This window comes from Rousettus aegyptiacus, unplaced genomic scaffold, assembly GCF_014176215.1.
Source record: "Rousettus aegyptiacus isolate mRouAeg1 unplaced genomic scaffold, mRouAeg1.p scaffold_m13_p_1, whole genome shotgun sequence".
NCBI lineage: Eukaryota > Metazoa > Chordata > Mammalia > Chiroptera > Pteropodidae > Rousettus > Rousettus aegyptiacus.
Genome location: NW_023416284.1, coordinates 238,516 through 253,954, shown reverse-complemented (window position 1 = coordinate 253,954; position 15,439 = coordinate 238,516). Strand labels below are relative to the sequence as shown.

General features: G+C 68.5%; 1 protein-coding gene across 5 annotated transcripts; it reads right to left on the bottom strand.

Annotated features, from left to right (window-relative positions):
- Positions 1-5,540: 5,540 nt before the first annotated feature.
- TTLL10 (tubulin tyrosine ligase like 10) lies at positions 5,541-14,977 on the bottom strand. 5 transcript variants are annotated; one of them, XM_016144498.2, is made up of 15 exons: positions 13,936-14,977; positions 13,774-13,839; positions 11,792-12,222; positions 11,195-11,272; positions 11,002-11,125; positions 10,723-10,841; positions 10,491-10,620; positions 9,739-9,810; positions 9,248-9,333; positions 8,657-8,828; positions 7,679-7,850; positions 7,107-7,247; positions 6,375-6,491; positions 5,780-6,027; positions 5,541-5,653 (listed from the first exon to the last, which is right to left on the bottom strand). In XM_016144498.2, exons 1-15 carry the CDS (start codon positions 14,655-14,657, stop codon positions 5,641-5,643), a joined length of 2,691 nt encoding a protein of 896 aa, XP_015999984.2. In that variant the 5' UTR covers positions 14,658-14,977; the 3' UTR covers positions 5,541-5,640. The 5 variants fall into 5 exon arrangements, with proteins under 5 accessions (XP_015999984.2, XP_015999983.2, XP_015999986.2 ...); XM_016144497.2 differs by lacking the exon at positions 5,541-5,653 and having other exon boundaries at positions 5,761-6,027; positions 11,002-11,272; XM_016144500.2 differs by lacking the exon at positions 5,541-5,653 and having other exon boundaries at positions 5,934-6,027; positions 8,657-8,820; positions 11,002-11,272.
- Positions 14,978-15,439: the final 462 nt, after the last annotated feature.

Genomic DNA, 15,439 nt, shown 5'->3' with positions numbered 1-15,439 from the left:
CCGGAGTGGCGCGTGCTGGTGAGGGCGGGACAGGAGGCACACGAGTCCTGGGCTCCGGGCCTGCCGCCGGGCTCCGCATCCCTCCCAGACTAGGCAGGAGTGGGGCTCGGCAGAGACCGCGGTCTCGGAGGGCTTCCTGGAGGAGCGGACCCCTATCCTCAGTACCTCTTTGCTGCCCTAATCCTTTCCTCTGGTGGTCTTCCTGGCACACACTAGGGCAGCTGGGTCCCCAGCATGCGTCTGCTCTCTGGGACACCCCTGGGTTCTGAGCTGACCACACAGCTTGGCCCCTGTGGGGTGCCTCCCATGGGTCATTTCGGCCCAAAGTCTGGGGTGAAGTTCGTTTTTCTGCCCAGCACTTCCTGGCGGGTGTGGGGCAGTCTCAAGAGTGGCCTGCTTTGGCCCCAGCCCTTTCTCTGAGCCCCGCTGCTGGCCCCCGATACCGTGCAGGACCCCTCTCCCCCAGGGCATGGTTCTGGGGCCTGCCCAGTGGAGGGTAGCAACACGCTCCCAGCCTCCGGGCAGGGCTGACTTCTGGGGAAGTCAGATAAGGACTGGCTGGCATAGCAGTGCAGGGCGTGGCCGGAGGGCCAGTGGAAACCCGTCTTAGCAGCGGTGCCCTCCAGGTGCGAGCAGCACACCTGGCCCCTGCTTGCAGCCCCCTCCCCCCACGCTGCCCAGGAGAGCCCGGATTCGTCCGTACTTACCCCCACCTAGTCCCAATGGTCAGTGGTCCGGGTGGGCACTGCTCACAGCAGGGAGGTGGAGGACTGAGGGGCTCTGGGTGTGTCCCACCGGGAGCATCACCCACCCCACCCCACGTGACAGCACCGCCCACGCCTGCCCCTGGGAGGAGGGCGGGGCAGCCCCTTCCTGACTGCTCCCACGGGAAATAATTATCCCGGGGCACCCTCATGCTCACTGGGGCCAGGAGCCACTTCCGGGTGAGGGTCCAGGAGGGTCAGCCAACAAGGACGCAGAGGCAGTGGCACTGGCGAAGATGGCAGGGTGCATTCTGGGAGGACCCTTAGGGACAGTTCTGGGACCTGCCTGCCACGCCCTGGGCGTCCCTCTGTCTCCAGGCCAGTTCCGTCCTGCCAGCCCTCACCCACCTCCCTTGGGGCAGCCAGCTCTCTCTGGAGCTTGCTCCTCTCTCCTGGGTCACTTGACTGCTCCACGCCCACGGGCGTGCTCCCCCCTGTCCTGGACCCTCCCCAGGTGCCCTCGGAGCGCTGGGAGGAGGGGTCTCCAGCCTTCTCAGCCGCCCCGGGAGGGGCCAGGAGTCGGTCGCCGCAGCGGACCTTCCGGGGAAGCTGCAGGTGGTCCAGGCCGCCGCCTGTGGGAGGCGCGGTTCAGCTGAGTCAGCGCGGAAACTCCGCAGGGGTTTTGCGTGGGGCCGCTGACGTCGGCGCGGGGGTGGTGGCTGACGCAGGGGAGGTGGGGGATTCCGAGGCCGGGGTGCGGGTCTGGGCGGAGGGGTCTGGCCCCAGGGAGCTCCGGGCTTTGGGGCGCGCAGGTGAGGCCTCGTGGAAGCTGGACCACATCCTTCCCTCCACGCGCCCGCTCCCGCAGATGCGCCCGTCTGCCCCCTCCCAGTTCATGTCCCTGCCAGGCTGCCTCCTTGGAGCCCCCAGAACCCCACAATTTGCAAGCACGGCCTAGTCCCTCAGGGCCCCAGAGGCAGAGCGTCAGGCGGCGACCCCAGGGCGTGAGCTGCAGGCTGCCAGGGGCTTAGGTAGGAGGCCTGAGCCGGTCGAATTTGGGGGGAACCATGGGTGGCAGTGGAGGGGGGGACACAGGAAACTTGGGTGCTGGCATGTGGGAAGGGGCGGGGGCAGGACTCTGCCCACCTGCTTCGGACCCCAAGCCCAGTGGAGACCCTGCAGTGAGATTCTGCCTCCCCAACCCCCACCCACAGGAGCAGCCCTCCACCCATTCCGGAAAACCACAGTGCCCCCTCCCCCTGGCCTGGAGTTCACCCTCAGATAAAGCCTGGGAGGCCATCCTGTGTTCTCAGAAGTGCGCACACAGCAGCTCCCCACCCAGCCCACAGCCTCACCTGCTGGGAAAGGCCCCCGCCCTTGCCTCTGCTGAGGTCTGGACTTAGCTGGGTGGGACCCGCCACTGGACAGAGACCCACGGGGGAGGGGCGGGGCGAGCAGCTCCAGACAGAATGCGGCCCCGCCCCACCCCGCAGCCCCAGCCCCCAGGTGCTGCGGGGGGCTCCCAGGTGTGCCCCCTAATTGGATGGGCCCATGGTGCCAGGCCTGGTACTGCCCACTTGGGGGCCTGAGCATGGCCTGGGGCCGTCACTCCTGTCCCCCCCCCCCTCCTGCAGGGTGTCCGGAGCCTTCAGAAGCACAGCCACTCATCCCCAAGCTGGGCTGCACTGTGAGGTCAGAGGACCACCCACTGTTGGAGGGGCTGCCCCCCCAGTGGCCCCCTTATGTGAGGCTGACCCCCCGCAGAAGTGGCTGCGCCTGGGACCTGGGGCAGAGGCAGTCTCCCTCCCTCGTCTCCTCTCCCCCGGAAGCTTCTGGTGTTGAGGTCCTATCCAGAGACTGATTCAGGCCGGGGCTGCTCCAGACCTCAAAGTCACATTCCAGGGGGCCGGGGCTGGGATGTCCTCTGAGGCTCAGGGCACCATGGCTTTGCCTGGCTGGCACGCCCCCATGACTGCAGGAAGGTGCTCGGCAGAGCCTGGGCCCAGGCGGCCAGGGGCTGTGGCCGCCCCATGGGTGCCGTGCCGCTCTCGAGGGGGGAGCTGCAAGGATGGCAGGGCCCGGGTGGTGCTCAGATGGAGCTAAGGCAGCCTGCCGCCCCCAAAGCTCTGCAGGAGGAAGGCTCTGCTTCAGTTCCCCACCCACCAGCAGGACCCCCAGGGCAGAGAGGGAGACAGACGTCTTGGATTAGTGCTCCTGCCAGTGCCCGGCGGCCCTGTCCCAGGCATTAGGGGCCACTCCTGCCCCGGGTAGGGGTCCCAGCGGCCTCTGCTGTGCCTGGGGGTGCCCAGGTGCCCTATAGCCCATGGCACCCCACGCCCCATCTCCCACCCTCCTCCCCTGAGTCCTTAAGGTCTGGAGCCTGAACGTGGGCTGGGTGGGCAGTGCGGGGAGGGCCCGGGTGGGGGCAGGGGTGCAGTCATCACCGCTGGTGAGCACACCTCATGTATGGACATTTGGGCCTGCAGGGTCACCAGGGACCCAAGAGTAGCAGTCAGTCCAGGCCTCTGGGGGTGTCCTGGGATGGGGCTTGGTCAGAATAGGGCACGTCTTGTTACATCAGGGGTCCCTGTGGGTCACTCCACCCACTCAGGGTCCAGGGATGATGGAGGCAGCAAGGGACAGCATCTCCCCGAGGACTCGGGCCACCTCTGTGATCCCCACGTCCACCAGCTGGCTCATCCTGGTGGAGCCAGAGTTCCGGGACACCGCTGACGCCGCCAGGGGCCACATGGCGAGGCACGGGCCGGCGCGCGGGCGGAGCGCAGACCCACGGGCCGGCGCGCGGGCGGAGCGCAGACCCACGTGGGCAGAGCGCAGAGCCACGGGCCAGCGCGCGGGCGGACCGCAGGGGCTCACAGCATGGGTGGGCGTGAGGAACGGCGCTGGAGGGGCCTGCGAGCTGACATTCGGGCTGTGGAGGCCGTGGGCTGTGGGGGGGCCTGGAGGCCAGCCGAGGACATGGCCCTGACCCTGCAGGCGCAGGGGGCTCTGGGGCCCGGGTGCACTCAGCCCACCCAGCAGGCCCGTTCTCCCTGTGGGGCCTGGTCGTCACGGCCCCGCTGCCCACCCCAGCCTCAGGGACGCAGAGCTGGCTGGTGGCGGAGCGGACAGCAGCCGAGCTCGGCCCCGCACGCAGAGACCACCAGACATGCTGACGTGCTGGGGGGGAAGGGGGGGCTCAGGGCTCCCGCACCCTGGCCACACAGTGACCAGTGTCTGCTGCTTGCCTCTTGCCCGGGCACCGCACTCTCTCGCCACAGCAGTGTGAGGACTGGGAGGGGATGCTGTGAGCGACTGGACAGGTCAGACCCTGGCTCCCGGCTCAGGTTCTTGGCTCCTCACTGGCTCTGAGACTCTGAGGACTCACTGTCCATCTCTGAGCCCCCAGTTCCCTTCTCCAGCTTCCCCCCCTCCCTCGCTGCACCCCTCCAGTGGGCAGGTGGGGACACAGCAGGGCATGGCACCCTCTGGCGGTGCTGTGGCGGTGTTCTGGGGAAAGGGGCTGCCTTCCAGCTGAGCACAGAAGGGGGCCCGCCCAGAAGCCCCTCCCACCTGTGGTGGAGCCTGCTGAGGTCAGGGCAGATTGGGGTCAGGCGTGGTTGTGACTGGGAGTCGGGGTGAGGCAGGGCACGTGAGAAGGGGTGCAGGAGGAGCACGCAGGCTGGGTGGGCTGGGGACAGGGCTCGGACTGGAGTTTGGACTGGGGTGGATGTGGGTGGCTGCAGCAAGGGTGGAGAGGGGATTATGGCTGGCCCTGGGGCTTGGTTATGTCACAGGCCCCGAATTACCCCAAAACCTTGGGGTTGGGCCCATGGGGAACAGAACATCGCGGCCACACACAGACCAGTGCTGGCTCTGCACGTCCTTCAATCCTTAGGGCACTGCCATACCTTGACCATGCGGCCCTCACTCACCGCCTAGGTCCTCCAGGCCTCTGCGGCACCCCGTCTGCTGGAAGTCAGGGGAGGCGGGGCACTGGGAGCCAGCGCCTAGGCGGTCCCCAGATGGCCCACACAGGAGCCGCGCCTGGGGTAGAGGCAGGGGAGGCCTGGGGGTCTGAGGAACCACCTCCGATTGAAGGAGCCCTCCTTGGGGACCTCGGGAGACACCGACACCTTTCCTGGGGATGGCAGAGCCACAGCATGGGAGTCATGGGGGTGGTAGGCTGCAGGAGGGCCCAAGTCCATGAGGGACACAGCGGGGTGAGTGGGAGCCCGGCAGAGGGTGGCCCCCCACAATGGAGGCAGCCCCCAGCTGGGCAGAGTCGGGGCTTCTGGGGCTCATTGCCCCTTCTTGCAGGACAGAACCCCCCCCATCTCTCAAACCCTTATCCCCCCAAGGACAGGTCCCAGCAGCGGAGTAGGACTGGTGGGGCGGGGGAGGGTGTCCGGGACGGCGGGCCGCCTGAGGGCTGCGGAGGCCGTGTTTGTAACAAAGTAGCCTTTATAGGTCCCCGCGAGGGCGCCTCTAGGAGCCGCGGTGGCCCGCGCTCTTGCGCTGCTCCTCGCCGTCCTCGCGGTCCTCGTCGCCCGGCGCCGGGGAAGGCTCCCGCGCCGGGTCCTCCGGGCCCGCTGGCGGCCGCTCGGCGTCCTGGGCCTCGCGCTCGCTGCCCTGGGTGCCGTCGGGGCTGGGGTCGGGCGGCCGGGGGCGCCTCTGTGTGCAGTGGGGCCGCCCAGGCGTGCTGCCGGCGCCCCGGGGCGGCGCAGGCCTGTGCGCGCCCGGCCTGTCGGCTGCGCGGAACGCGGGCGGCTCGAGGGACGTGGCCTCGCAGGCCGGCCGCAGCGGCAGGCGCGGGACACTGCGGGGGCCCGCCGGGCGCGGCCACACGTCCGCCTCGCCGTTGTGCAGGAGCACGAAGTGGCGCTGCGACAGCAGCGGCAGCATCTTCTGGCTGCGCAAACTCTTCTGCAAAGTCTCAAGCGCCAGGTCTGGGGGTAGTGGGGGGAGGGGGAGGGGCACTGACGCACCGGGCGTGGCCATGGCAGGGGGAGGGGCGGGCACCCGCCTCAGCTGGGAGGCTGGGGCGGGAGGCCTCTTATCTGCGGGACACGTACAGAAGGGGGGTTCCCGCGCAGGCCCCTCTGATGTTGGAGAAAGAGGTTTGCGGGCATCTGGCCGCGGGGAGGCTGGGGGCGGGGCGGGGCGGCAGGTGCGACCAGGCGGGTAGTGGGGCGCTCTGAGGGTTCCGGGGCTGCTCCAGGGCCTCACCCAGCGTCTCCATGACCACGGCGGGGATCACCTCCTTTAGGACTTCACAGTTGGTGTGCAGCGCGGGGTTGGAGTTCATCTCCAGCAGCCACACCTGGGCGGACACCGTTCAGCACCCTTCCCCACCTACCACTTGGCCAGCAGGAGGCTGGGGCCCTGGCTCTGTTAGGTCAGGCGACCCTGGGAGGTCGCCTCTTTTCTATGACCTGACTCCCCACGTATGCCCCAGGGGCTGGCACTCGGGGTCTGAGGGTCTGGCCTTTGAGGCTGGCCAGAGGAGCGAAGCCTTTTGGACTCATCACCTGCAGAGCTTGGGGTGGTGTTGCTGCTGAGCCTCCCCCCACCCCCGGGACACACCTGCGGGGTCAGGGTGTGCACAGAAGTCCCCGCCTCCTTGCACCTGCTGACCAGGTCCTCCCGCCCTGCACACCACAGCAGTACCTTGAAGTTCTCATCGATCAAGAAGTCACACCCGATGAGGTCGAAGTAACCCAGCTTGCACTCGAGCTTGGACTTGACGGCCAAGAAGCAATGGGCCATGATCTGCTGCATCTGCGTCTGCGGGCGGAGCACGGGAGGGTGACCGGATGGCACCTGCGGGCCTGACTGCACCCCCCAAGCCTGAGCAGCCACGGCCACGCCCCCCACCTGCAGCCTCGTCCACGACCCCGTCTGCACTCCCACCCAAGTCCCGGCCTGCACGGTCACACCCGCCCGCAGCTTTGCGCCCTTGGAGTGTGACACACGCTTACGGCCAGAAACGCAGTCACTCTCATTTTACCACTCAGCATATGTGTGGCACCCCAGTGCGTGTCGGACACTAAGGTGCGAGAGTCAAAGGGCGTCGGAGAAACGTCTGCCCTCGAGCAGACCCCTCGTGGCAGGTGTGGCAGGCCGGTCCTTACGCACGACTTGGTGAATGTACTGAAGGCCACTGACCTACACACTTCACTTCAAAATGGTGAATTTTATGTCTTGTGAATTATCTGATTAAGAGAGCGAGAGATGGAGGCCGCCCCGAACGGCCGGCTCCCACGCCCGGATCCACACAGACACACTCTCGGGTCCTGCCGCGCCCAGCCCCGCCCACACCACGCAGCTCACAGATGACGTAAGCACTGCCCCGCCCCCGCACGCCCCACGGGCCCTGGCCTCGCCCCCAGGCACGCAGACCGTGAAGGCGGTGAAGACCCAGTCCCGGGGGAGGCCTTTGGTCTTCCGGAACTTGTCGTTGATGTAGCGGTTGAGGTGGTCCATGCTCCACACCGTGTCCTCCTTCAGCAGCATGTAGAGGGGGCTCTTCTTCTGCATGAACTGGGGGGTAGGGTGGCACCTGGAGACCCGGCACCAGGACCCTCCCACGATGCCTTCTTTCACTGAGATGCTCTCAGCCAAGGAGTCCCTTGCCGACCCTCGGGGCGGGCCCTGCTCACTCTTGCCATTGAGGACCCTCTACAGCAGCCTCTGGCCCACGGGTGTCTTCACTGAGGCCCCTACAGAAACCCTCAGTCCTCCCCAGCCCCACGTACCCAGAGGGAACCAAGCTGGGGCTGTCACTTTACCAGGAAGCCCTGCTGTGGCCGAAGCTGAGGTACTGTAGACCGCCACAGGGGCAGCCCAGGCCACCTCCGGGCCTGGCCACCCCAGGCCTGGCCACCTAGGGACCCGAGTCATGTCTACAGCTGTCTCTCCTCTGCGTCCCTCAGCAGTGGTCTTGCCCCAAGGCTGCAGGGCGTGTGGCTCACCTGGTTGGTCAAGTGGCCAGTGAGGTCTCTGGAATGAGGGTCGTAGAGGCCGAGGGTAAGGCGAGCGTAGCCATGGCCAAAGAAGACCATGTAGGGCACGGCGCAGGCGATGAGCAGGTAGGCGCGCACGTCGAACTTCTTCCCGTCCAGCAGCAGCGGGTTCTGGATGTACCTGCGGACACGGGAGCTGAGCCCGGGGCCGGCGCGGCCTGGGCCGTGCGCCCCCTCCAGGGCCTGGGCCAGCTCCTCGGCACACCCGCCACCTGTCCCAGGTGTGACGCCCCCCCCCCGCCAGCTGGGCACCGTGGCTGTTGGCAGTGGCATTTCTGAGCCTGTGGCTCTCAGTGCCCTGGGTGGAAGTGGACCGCGCCCCGGGCAGGGAGGACGGAGGGCTGACTTTGGGCCTAGAAGGGTGAGTGGCACTGCGGAGGCCAGGAGCGGGCATCCCAGGTGGAGGACTACAGGACTACAGCCCCAGCGGCTGGGAGCAGCTGCTTGGGACTGGGGGCAGGGGCAGCGACTGCGGCTGTGACCAGTGAGCGTCCACATTGGAGGCAGGAAGTCCCAAAGGGAGCTTCCTGAGGCCAGACTGAGCCCTCCAGGGGAAGGCTGGGGTATGGGCCCCTGCCCCCCAGAGGCAGGGGGTGGGGAAGGGACAGCCAGCTCTGGCTGGCTGCAGGCTGCACTGCCTGGGCAAGAGCTGGGGAAGAAGCTGGCGGCAGGGACACCTGCCAAGGGTGGGCTCCCTGCAGGGCAGAGGGGCGGGGCCCGGGCTGGGGGCAGAATGACTGGGCCTTCCGTGCCCCACCCCCATGTCCAGGATCCTCTGCTCAGGGGCCCCTCTCTTCTGCAACCCGACCGGATGTGACACCTCCACCTCTGCTGGCTGCACAGGGGACCATGGAGCCCTCACAGGCACCGGCGCGGCGCGGGGCCAGCCCTGCCCCACCGACGTCCGTCTGGCGTCCGGGCCAGTACCTCTGCACGACCCGGGCCTGAGGCACCCGGAACGGCGTCTTGCGGCAGGTGAGGTCGCTCTCCGCGCTCTGGGTCTTGGCCTGGAGGGCGGCGACTTCCTCCTGGCTCCTGAGCAAAAAGATGCCTTTGCCCTGGTTGCAGGCGGTGGGCTTGCAGATCCACATCTGGGTTTCTGCAGAGAGCGCCACCTGAGCCACCAGCGGCCCCGGCCCCGCCCACCACCCGCCCGCGCCCCGAGCAGCCCCGCCCCCATGGGACCGACCAAGCTCACCATCCTGACCCCCGCCCCCAAAGGCCGGGTCCACAACCCCCTGGCCGCGCCCACAACACGCCCCGCCCCTCTCGGACCGCGCTCTGGCCGGGACCTCGCGCAGCCAGGGCCCCGACAGCCCTACCAGCCCGGCTCCGCCCCTACCAGGCTCCGGCCTCCGCCCAGGCCCAGCCAGGACCCCTCCCCACGACCCCGCCGCTTTCGCCTCAGTTCTGACTTGCCCACCTGGCACCGCCCTTCCTTGCCCTGACCACGCCCCACCTGGGTTTGGCCCTTAACCCGTCTCCCCAGAGCCGACCTGGCGTCCAGCGGCCTCTCACCATCAAAGAGGGTGAAAAAAGCCTCCCTCTCATCCCTCATGTCCAGTCGGTAGGTCTCCGGGAAAAAGTCATCCATCTGCAGGACCCTGGGTGGCAGGGGGTGGGGGGGACACGGCGGGCGGGCTGTGTCGCTGCCCGCTAGGACCGGCCTGCCATTCCAGGGGACCGTCTTGGGGGCGGGCTGGAGGGCGAGTGGCTAAGGAAGAACTGGAGTGCGCTCCATGCACCCGGTTCCCTCCGAGCCCCTGCCATCTTCTGGCTCCCTGCACCCCTGGCCTCCCCCACATCCTGGCCCCTCCCCCACAGCCGGCCCCTCCCACCGTCTCCGCTGCTCTCCCACCTGTGCCACCTCAGGCGTTCCCAAGCCGCCTCCCAGGTGAGGACCGGCCGGCCTGCACTGAGCAGTCCGCACAGATGCCCCTGGCCTGGGTGCCCTTCGACCCTCGTCACCTCCCACCAGGGCTTCCTTCAGCCAGGCTGAGGGCATCTACCTCTGTGGCCCGAGGCCTCCTGGGCTGGTCCCCGTGAGCCCCTCCAGGGCGGGTGCTGCGTCCCTTCCAGATCTGGACGCCAGGGAAACACAGGGCCTGGCCTCAGCGTCCACGCGGGAGTGTGTGGAGCGCGGACGGGTGGGGGCTTCGAGGCACACGGGAGGCTGTGTGACGGGTGGGGCCCTGGATGAACGCATTTCGGGCGGGAGTAGGTGAGCACATGGGCAGGGGGCTTGGTGGCTGCACAGATGCCCGGAGGGGAAGAGGTGAGGGTCGCTGACAGAAACGGGGGGCAGAGGGGGGGCGGCTGGAGCCCAGGTGTGAAGGTGGTGTCATTGGTGACTGGGTAGGGGGGGTGGGCAGGTGTGTGAACGGCTAGGCACGTGAGTGGGTGAGGGGGTGGGCAGGTGGATATGCGGAGCGGCTCAGGCGCGGCCGCGCGTGAGCAGGTGGACCTGAGAGTGGAGGGGTCTGCGGGTGTGGCGGTCGGTGAGTGAGGAGGGCCGGGCAGCGGCTCTGTGGCTCTGTGTGAGGACGCTGGCGGGCCGTGGGGCGGATGGGCGGGTGGCAGGTGTCGGGGTGAAGAGAGGCTGGCGATTGCGCAGGCGCGGCGGTGGGAAGCTTGACGGATGGACGGGTGTAGGCGGGCGGACAGGTCCCGTGGGGGGCGGTCCGGGCCGGTCAGCTGGGGTGGCGGGACGAGGCGCTATTGCTTTAAAGGACGGCTGGGCGTGGCAGGCCCGCGGGCTCACCTGGCCTGGGCGCACAGCGCCACCTTGTCGAGGGTGCCCGCGGCCCGCGAGTGCTCCCGGAGAGCGCTGAGCAGCCCGATCTTGGTGGTGAGGAGCTTGTTGTTGGGCAGTTGAAACAGCAGCTGCTCACCTGGCGCGACAGAGCCCGGGCAGCCTGTGGGGCCGCGGCGGGGCCTCCGCCGGCCCCCGCCGCCCCCCGCCGCCCCGCCCCCGCGGCCGGCCGCTCCGCTACCTTCCCGGAAGCTGTGGTAGCTGTCCCGGCAGCGGACCTCACACCACTTCAGCCGGTAGTCCTCCCGCCGGCTGTCCTGGATGCGCTGCCAGCCCTTGCTCTTGCAGTAGGAGCTGATTCTATGTGTTGGGGGGGGGGGGGTGCCAGTGACCCTTGGGGCCTCGACAGCTTGAGGACAGGGGGCACACCAGGGGAGGAGCACGGGGCCCCAGGTAGCAGCGGTCAGGCTGGGCAGGACCCGGGGCCGTGGGGCTGGGCCTGGCCTGCGCCCCCACTCACATCGAGGCCCCGTTGCTGCCTCCGATGTAGAAGAAGGGGCCGCAGCCCGAGCCGGGCAGCAGCTCCCCGCACAGCACGTGCCTCTCCAGGAGGGCGGCCCGGGGCTTGGCAGCCGCAGCCTCGTCTGTGGGCGGGTGGATGTCAGTGGCCTGGCCGGAGGCTCTCCGCCCCTCCTGGCCCTGCCCAAGCCCACCTGTGTCCTGGTGTGGCCGGCCTGGCTGATGCGGCAGCCCCTCTGCTTGGCTCCCCATCGGCCTCTCATGGGCCCTGCCTGTGAACGGGGTGGGGTTTCGGGGGGTGGTGCCCACTCAGAATCGGGCCGGAGCGCAGTCCCGGTGGGCTCCCAGCCCACCCGGCTGTCCCATTTCTGGCAGGCCCCGGGCAGCCTCCGCCGCTGGTCTGGGCACCTCTCATCCCAGGCCCTGGACTCCTGGGAGAGAGGGGACAGCCAGCGGCAGCCCAGGCTGGCCTAGGAAGAGGCAGGATCCCTCCTTACCAACAGGGCAGAGCTCCATGAGGCTGGAGCTGGGGGTGGACACGACGCAGGGCCATGCCCAGGAGGGCGGGGTCACAATGTCCATCGTGACGTCATGGGTGACCCATGTGTGGCAGGGGGAGGGGGCCGCCCTGCCCTGGGGCAGGCAGGGGGCCTGCCAGACAGTGCCCCTCCCTGTGCCCCTTCGGCCCCTGGTCCTGCCGTCCTCCGCCTTGCTCAGCTGGCCCCTCTCCCAGGCTGTGGCTGTGTGTTGCCCCCATGAGACCACCTTCCTGGGGAGGCCCCGGCACTCACCGGGCCCCCGCGGGCAGCTCCGCTGGGCACGGGCCGCCCCTGACCGCTTGCCTCTCTTGGCGCCAGCCTGGGTCCGAGTGGGTCCCCTGCGGCGAGCAAAGCGGGTGTGGCTCCTCCTCACAGGTGCAGGGGTGCCAGGGCGGGGGCACCTCTGCGAAGAGGCCGTCCCCACCCTCCTGCGGGGCCTCCGGGCAGCCCGTAGTCCCAGCCCTCGGACCGGGCACGCGGTCAGGCCCGCTCTGCCTGGGGAGGGGCGCCTCCTGGGGGCTTGGACTGGGGCTTCTGCTTGTGGCTGGCTCCTGTCTCCGTGGTGACGGTGGGGCCAGGTGCCCCTCTTCGGCAGGGCTGTCTCTGCATCCTTCGTGTCCCAGGCGCGGCGTCCCCTGCAGGGACCGTCTGTCTGGCTTCGCAGTGCTCTGCCGACGTGACGGCTGTAAGGAGGGTCACCGTCAGGCTTCTGGGGCTCGGGGATCGGAGGGGCACCCAGGTCCAGCAGTTGCAGCAGCTCTGAGGGGGCCAGGCGGCGAGGGGCCGGCGGCATCCTCCTGGCTGCCCAGGCCCCGCCCCCAGGCGGCTGGTCCCCTCGAGCCCCTTTTCCCTGCAGCTAACTCGGCGTTTCTGTTTCTGGGAGGTTCCTCAGTGGGTCCTTCCTGGCCTGGTGGGGGAAGGGGGGTGGACAGGGGCTTTCTGAAAGATTGGAAAACTCAGCGGTGGTGAGGCAAGCACCCAGCGAGCGCGCCAGCACCCGCGCCCGGGCCGGCAGCCTGTTCCTGGGGACGCCGTGCAAAGCAGCCGGCTGGCCTCCGGGAAGTGCCGGCAAGGCCTCAGGTCCCCCTTGGGACCCAAGAGGAAGAAACTGGGAAGAGCTGTGTACCGAGTCTCGGGAGCTGGGTGGGCGGGAGAGCCTCAGCCTGCCAGGCCTGGGTCGCGTGGGCCGCGCGGGCCGAGCAAACCTGCTCCCTGCCCCAGCCAGGGCTGGATGGTGCCTGGGAGGAGGCCAGTGCTGGGGCCAGAGCCTCCGAGGGCCTGTGCTCACACACCATGCTCCAGAGGCGGGGGGACCCCAGCCCCTTCCCGCTGCGGGTAGGGGTCCCCCGAGATACATTCAGCACCTTCCCACAGCTCCCTCGAATGAGCAGCCATCGGGTCAGTGGGCATCAGGTATGAGCGACAGGTGGACGCCCAGACACTCGGACACGGCCGCCACACACACGAGGGAGGAAGAGGAGGGGACAGGGCGGCTCAGAGCCGAGGGCCCAGCCCCTAGAGCATGCTGCGGTGGGGCGGGAGACGCCAGGCCCCTCACAGGGTGGGCGCCGAAGAGCTCGTGGGAGTTAGAGATGCTACACGCAGGTCGCAAGTCAAGCCCAGGAAGAGGCCAGAAGGGAGGACATGGGGAGGTGGAGGGGGCGAGGGAGATGCCCAGCAGGGGTTGGGTCCTCTGGGAGGGGCGCTGAGCATCACGGCCCTTGCAGGGCACCCAGCCTGCCCCTCCTCCACCCTTCACCTGTGAGGTGTGCTGGTGAGATGGGGCAAGTGCGGGCCAGGCCCGTCTGAGGCGGGAGCGAGGGGTGAGCCCGTTCCCCAGGCCCACCGCCTGTGCAGGGCCCCAAAGGGAGATGGCATACCGGTGGGGACCCGCTTTTTGTCATAAGCCACAGGCCTCCATTTGGTGCTTCTAATTCTGCATATTCATTATTTAGCTGAAGAATAAAGCCACTCGCTATATCGCTTGTCACTCGAATCAACCTGTGTCTGGCGGGAGCCGAAGGCGGGGGACGCGCTCTGCAGCCCTCCGCTCTGTTGGGCGCTTGGCAGAGCCCCTCAGGACCCATGATTCTAAGTGCAGACGGCGCTTTACGCTCAAGGTGCAGCGGACCGGTGTGCAGTGGTCAGACCGCCGCACGGCCCGCCAGCGGGCCGTGCGGGAGGGCTTAACTGAAAACCCAGCCTCCCAACAAACTTTCAAAGAAACTTTCTACCTGGTCAGGTAAAAAGACCGGCAGGAAGCAGCGCCCCGGCGTGGTGGACGGGAGGCCCTCGAGCACCTGGAGAAAACGCCCAAGCAAACGGGAAGACGTCAGCACCCCGCCAGCCGACCCCGCCCCGAACGATGGGCCGCGTGGGCGCGGTGAGGTGCTGACATTGTTCGACGGGCCGGCGCCTCCCGGCCGCGAGTGGGCTGTCCACGGGGACGTGGGTCCCCACGCGAGTCCGGAGGCGCACCCTTCCCGGCCCGGCCTGGGGGCTTCTCGCGCCGCTGTGGCCCTGGGCGCATGAGCACTCCCTGGAGGGGGCTCAGCCGTCCGGGCCGCCCTCGTCTCCTTCCCTCTCCTGGGCAGTGTCCCCAGAGGACCTGCAGGGGCCCTGGTGGCTGGGCGGGTGCAAGGGACAGCAGGCCCCAGCCCTCATGCCCAGCCAGGAGCCCTGCTGTTGGCCCACCTGTCCCTCTTACCTGCCCTAGGAGCTGTTGTGAGCTTTCTGCCCCGGAAACAACAGTGGTGACCTGGCAACCGTATCCCGGCAACCGTCTCCGGGCACCCGCCTCCCGGCAACGTCCACCCAGAGGCCCAGAGGTGTGGGCGCGCCCCGAGATGGTGGGCCGGGTGCCCGGGACCCGGGGGTCCCTTCTCCTCAGGGTCACCCCTGGCCTCCCAAGACCCCCAAGTCCATCCTGGACCTGGGACCTGGTCCCACGTGTCTTCAGGGCTGCGCAGCCCAGCATGTGGGGTCCCCCACGCACCAAACAGCAAGCGGGGCTCAGCGAGGCAGTGCCCGCCCCAAGGGAAAGTGGGCTCACGCCCGAGGCCCCGCCTCTGCCATCTGGGCCCATGGGGTCACAAGGGTGTCTCTGCTCTGGGGGCATCTACTTGCTTCTTATAGGGCCGGGAGGGGACCCCAAAATGTGTGACCACATTCAAAGCCCTGGACCCTGCCCGAGTGAGCTCACTCGGGAAATGGGTCTTTGCAGATGTGACTGCGGTGAGGGTCTCGAGATGAGATCCTGCTGGATTATCTGGGGGACCTGAACCCAGTGACCCGTGTCCTCGTAAGAGGGAGGCAGAGAACGGGAGACGCAGAGGGGAGAAGCCCCGTGAGGAGGGGGGCAGCGGCTGGAGGGACGAGGCCACAAGCCCAGGGACGCCGCGAGCCGCCCAGGCCTTGGCCGGGAGGGGCAGGCAGGGCCGTGCCCCGGGGGCTGCAGGGGGGCGCCCGTCCCGGCCCTGCTCCCGGCCCTGGGCCCTGGGCTGACGGCAAACGTGTGTGTTGTTCAGGGCACCCGGCCTGCGGTCATTAGATGTGGGGGCCCATGCACCCCTTAAGCCCTTCCTCACCTTCAGGGGTCCCACGTGGCACCCTCTCCATGGGGAGGCCTCCCTGACCCCACAGAGGTAGCTGTATTCCAAGTTCCAAAACTGCCCCTGCCAAGCGCCAGGGCCTTCAGGGGTCAGTCCGGCTGGACTGTGGTCTGGGCCCCTGTGGCCTGCAGCAGCCGCGGTCAGCCTGGAGGGCAGAGCGTTCCGGCCAAGCCCTGGGCTGGGTAGTCGGGGCACCCTGGCCTTAGTGGCTAGGGCTTCTGGGGCAGCAGCAGGCGGGGAGGGCAGTGTAGCCCTTGGTCATCTGCAAACTGCGCCCCTCCGCCTCTGC

Coding starts and splice junctions, on each gene's coding strand:
- TTLL10 (XM_016144497.2), bottom strand. CDS start 14,657: ATGCCCCCAGAGCAGAGACACCCTTGTGACCCCATGGGCCCAGATGGC. Junction 13,840..13,935: donor GCGCCGGCCCGTCGAACAAT/GTCAGCACCTCA, acceptor CGTTTTCTCCAG/GTGCTCGAGGGCCTCCCGTC. Junction 10,621..10,722: donor CTACCACAGCTTCCGGGAAG/GTAGCGGAGCGG, acceptor CTGTCGCGCCAG/GTGAGCAGCTGCTGTTTCAA.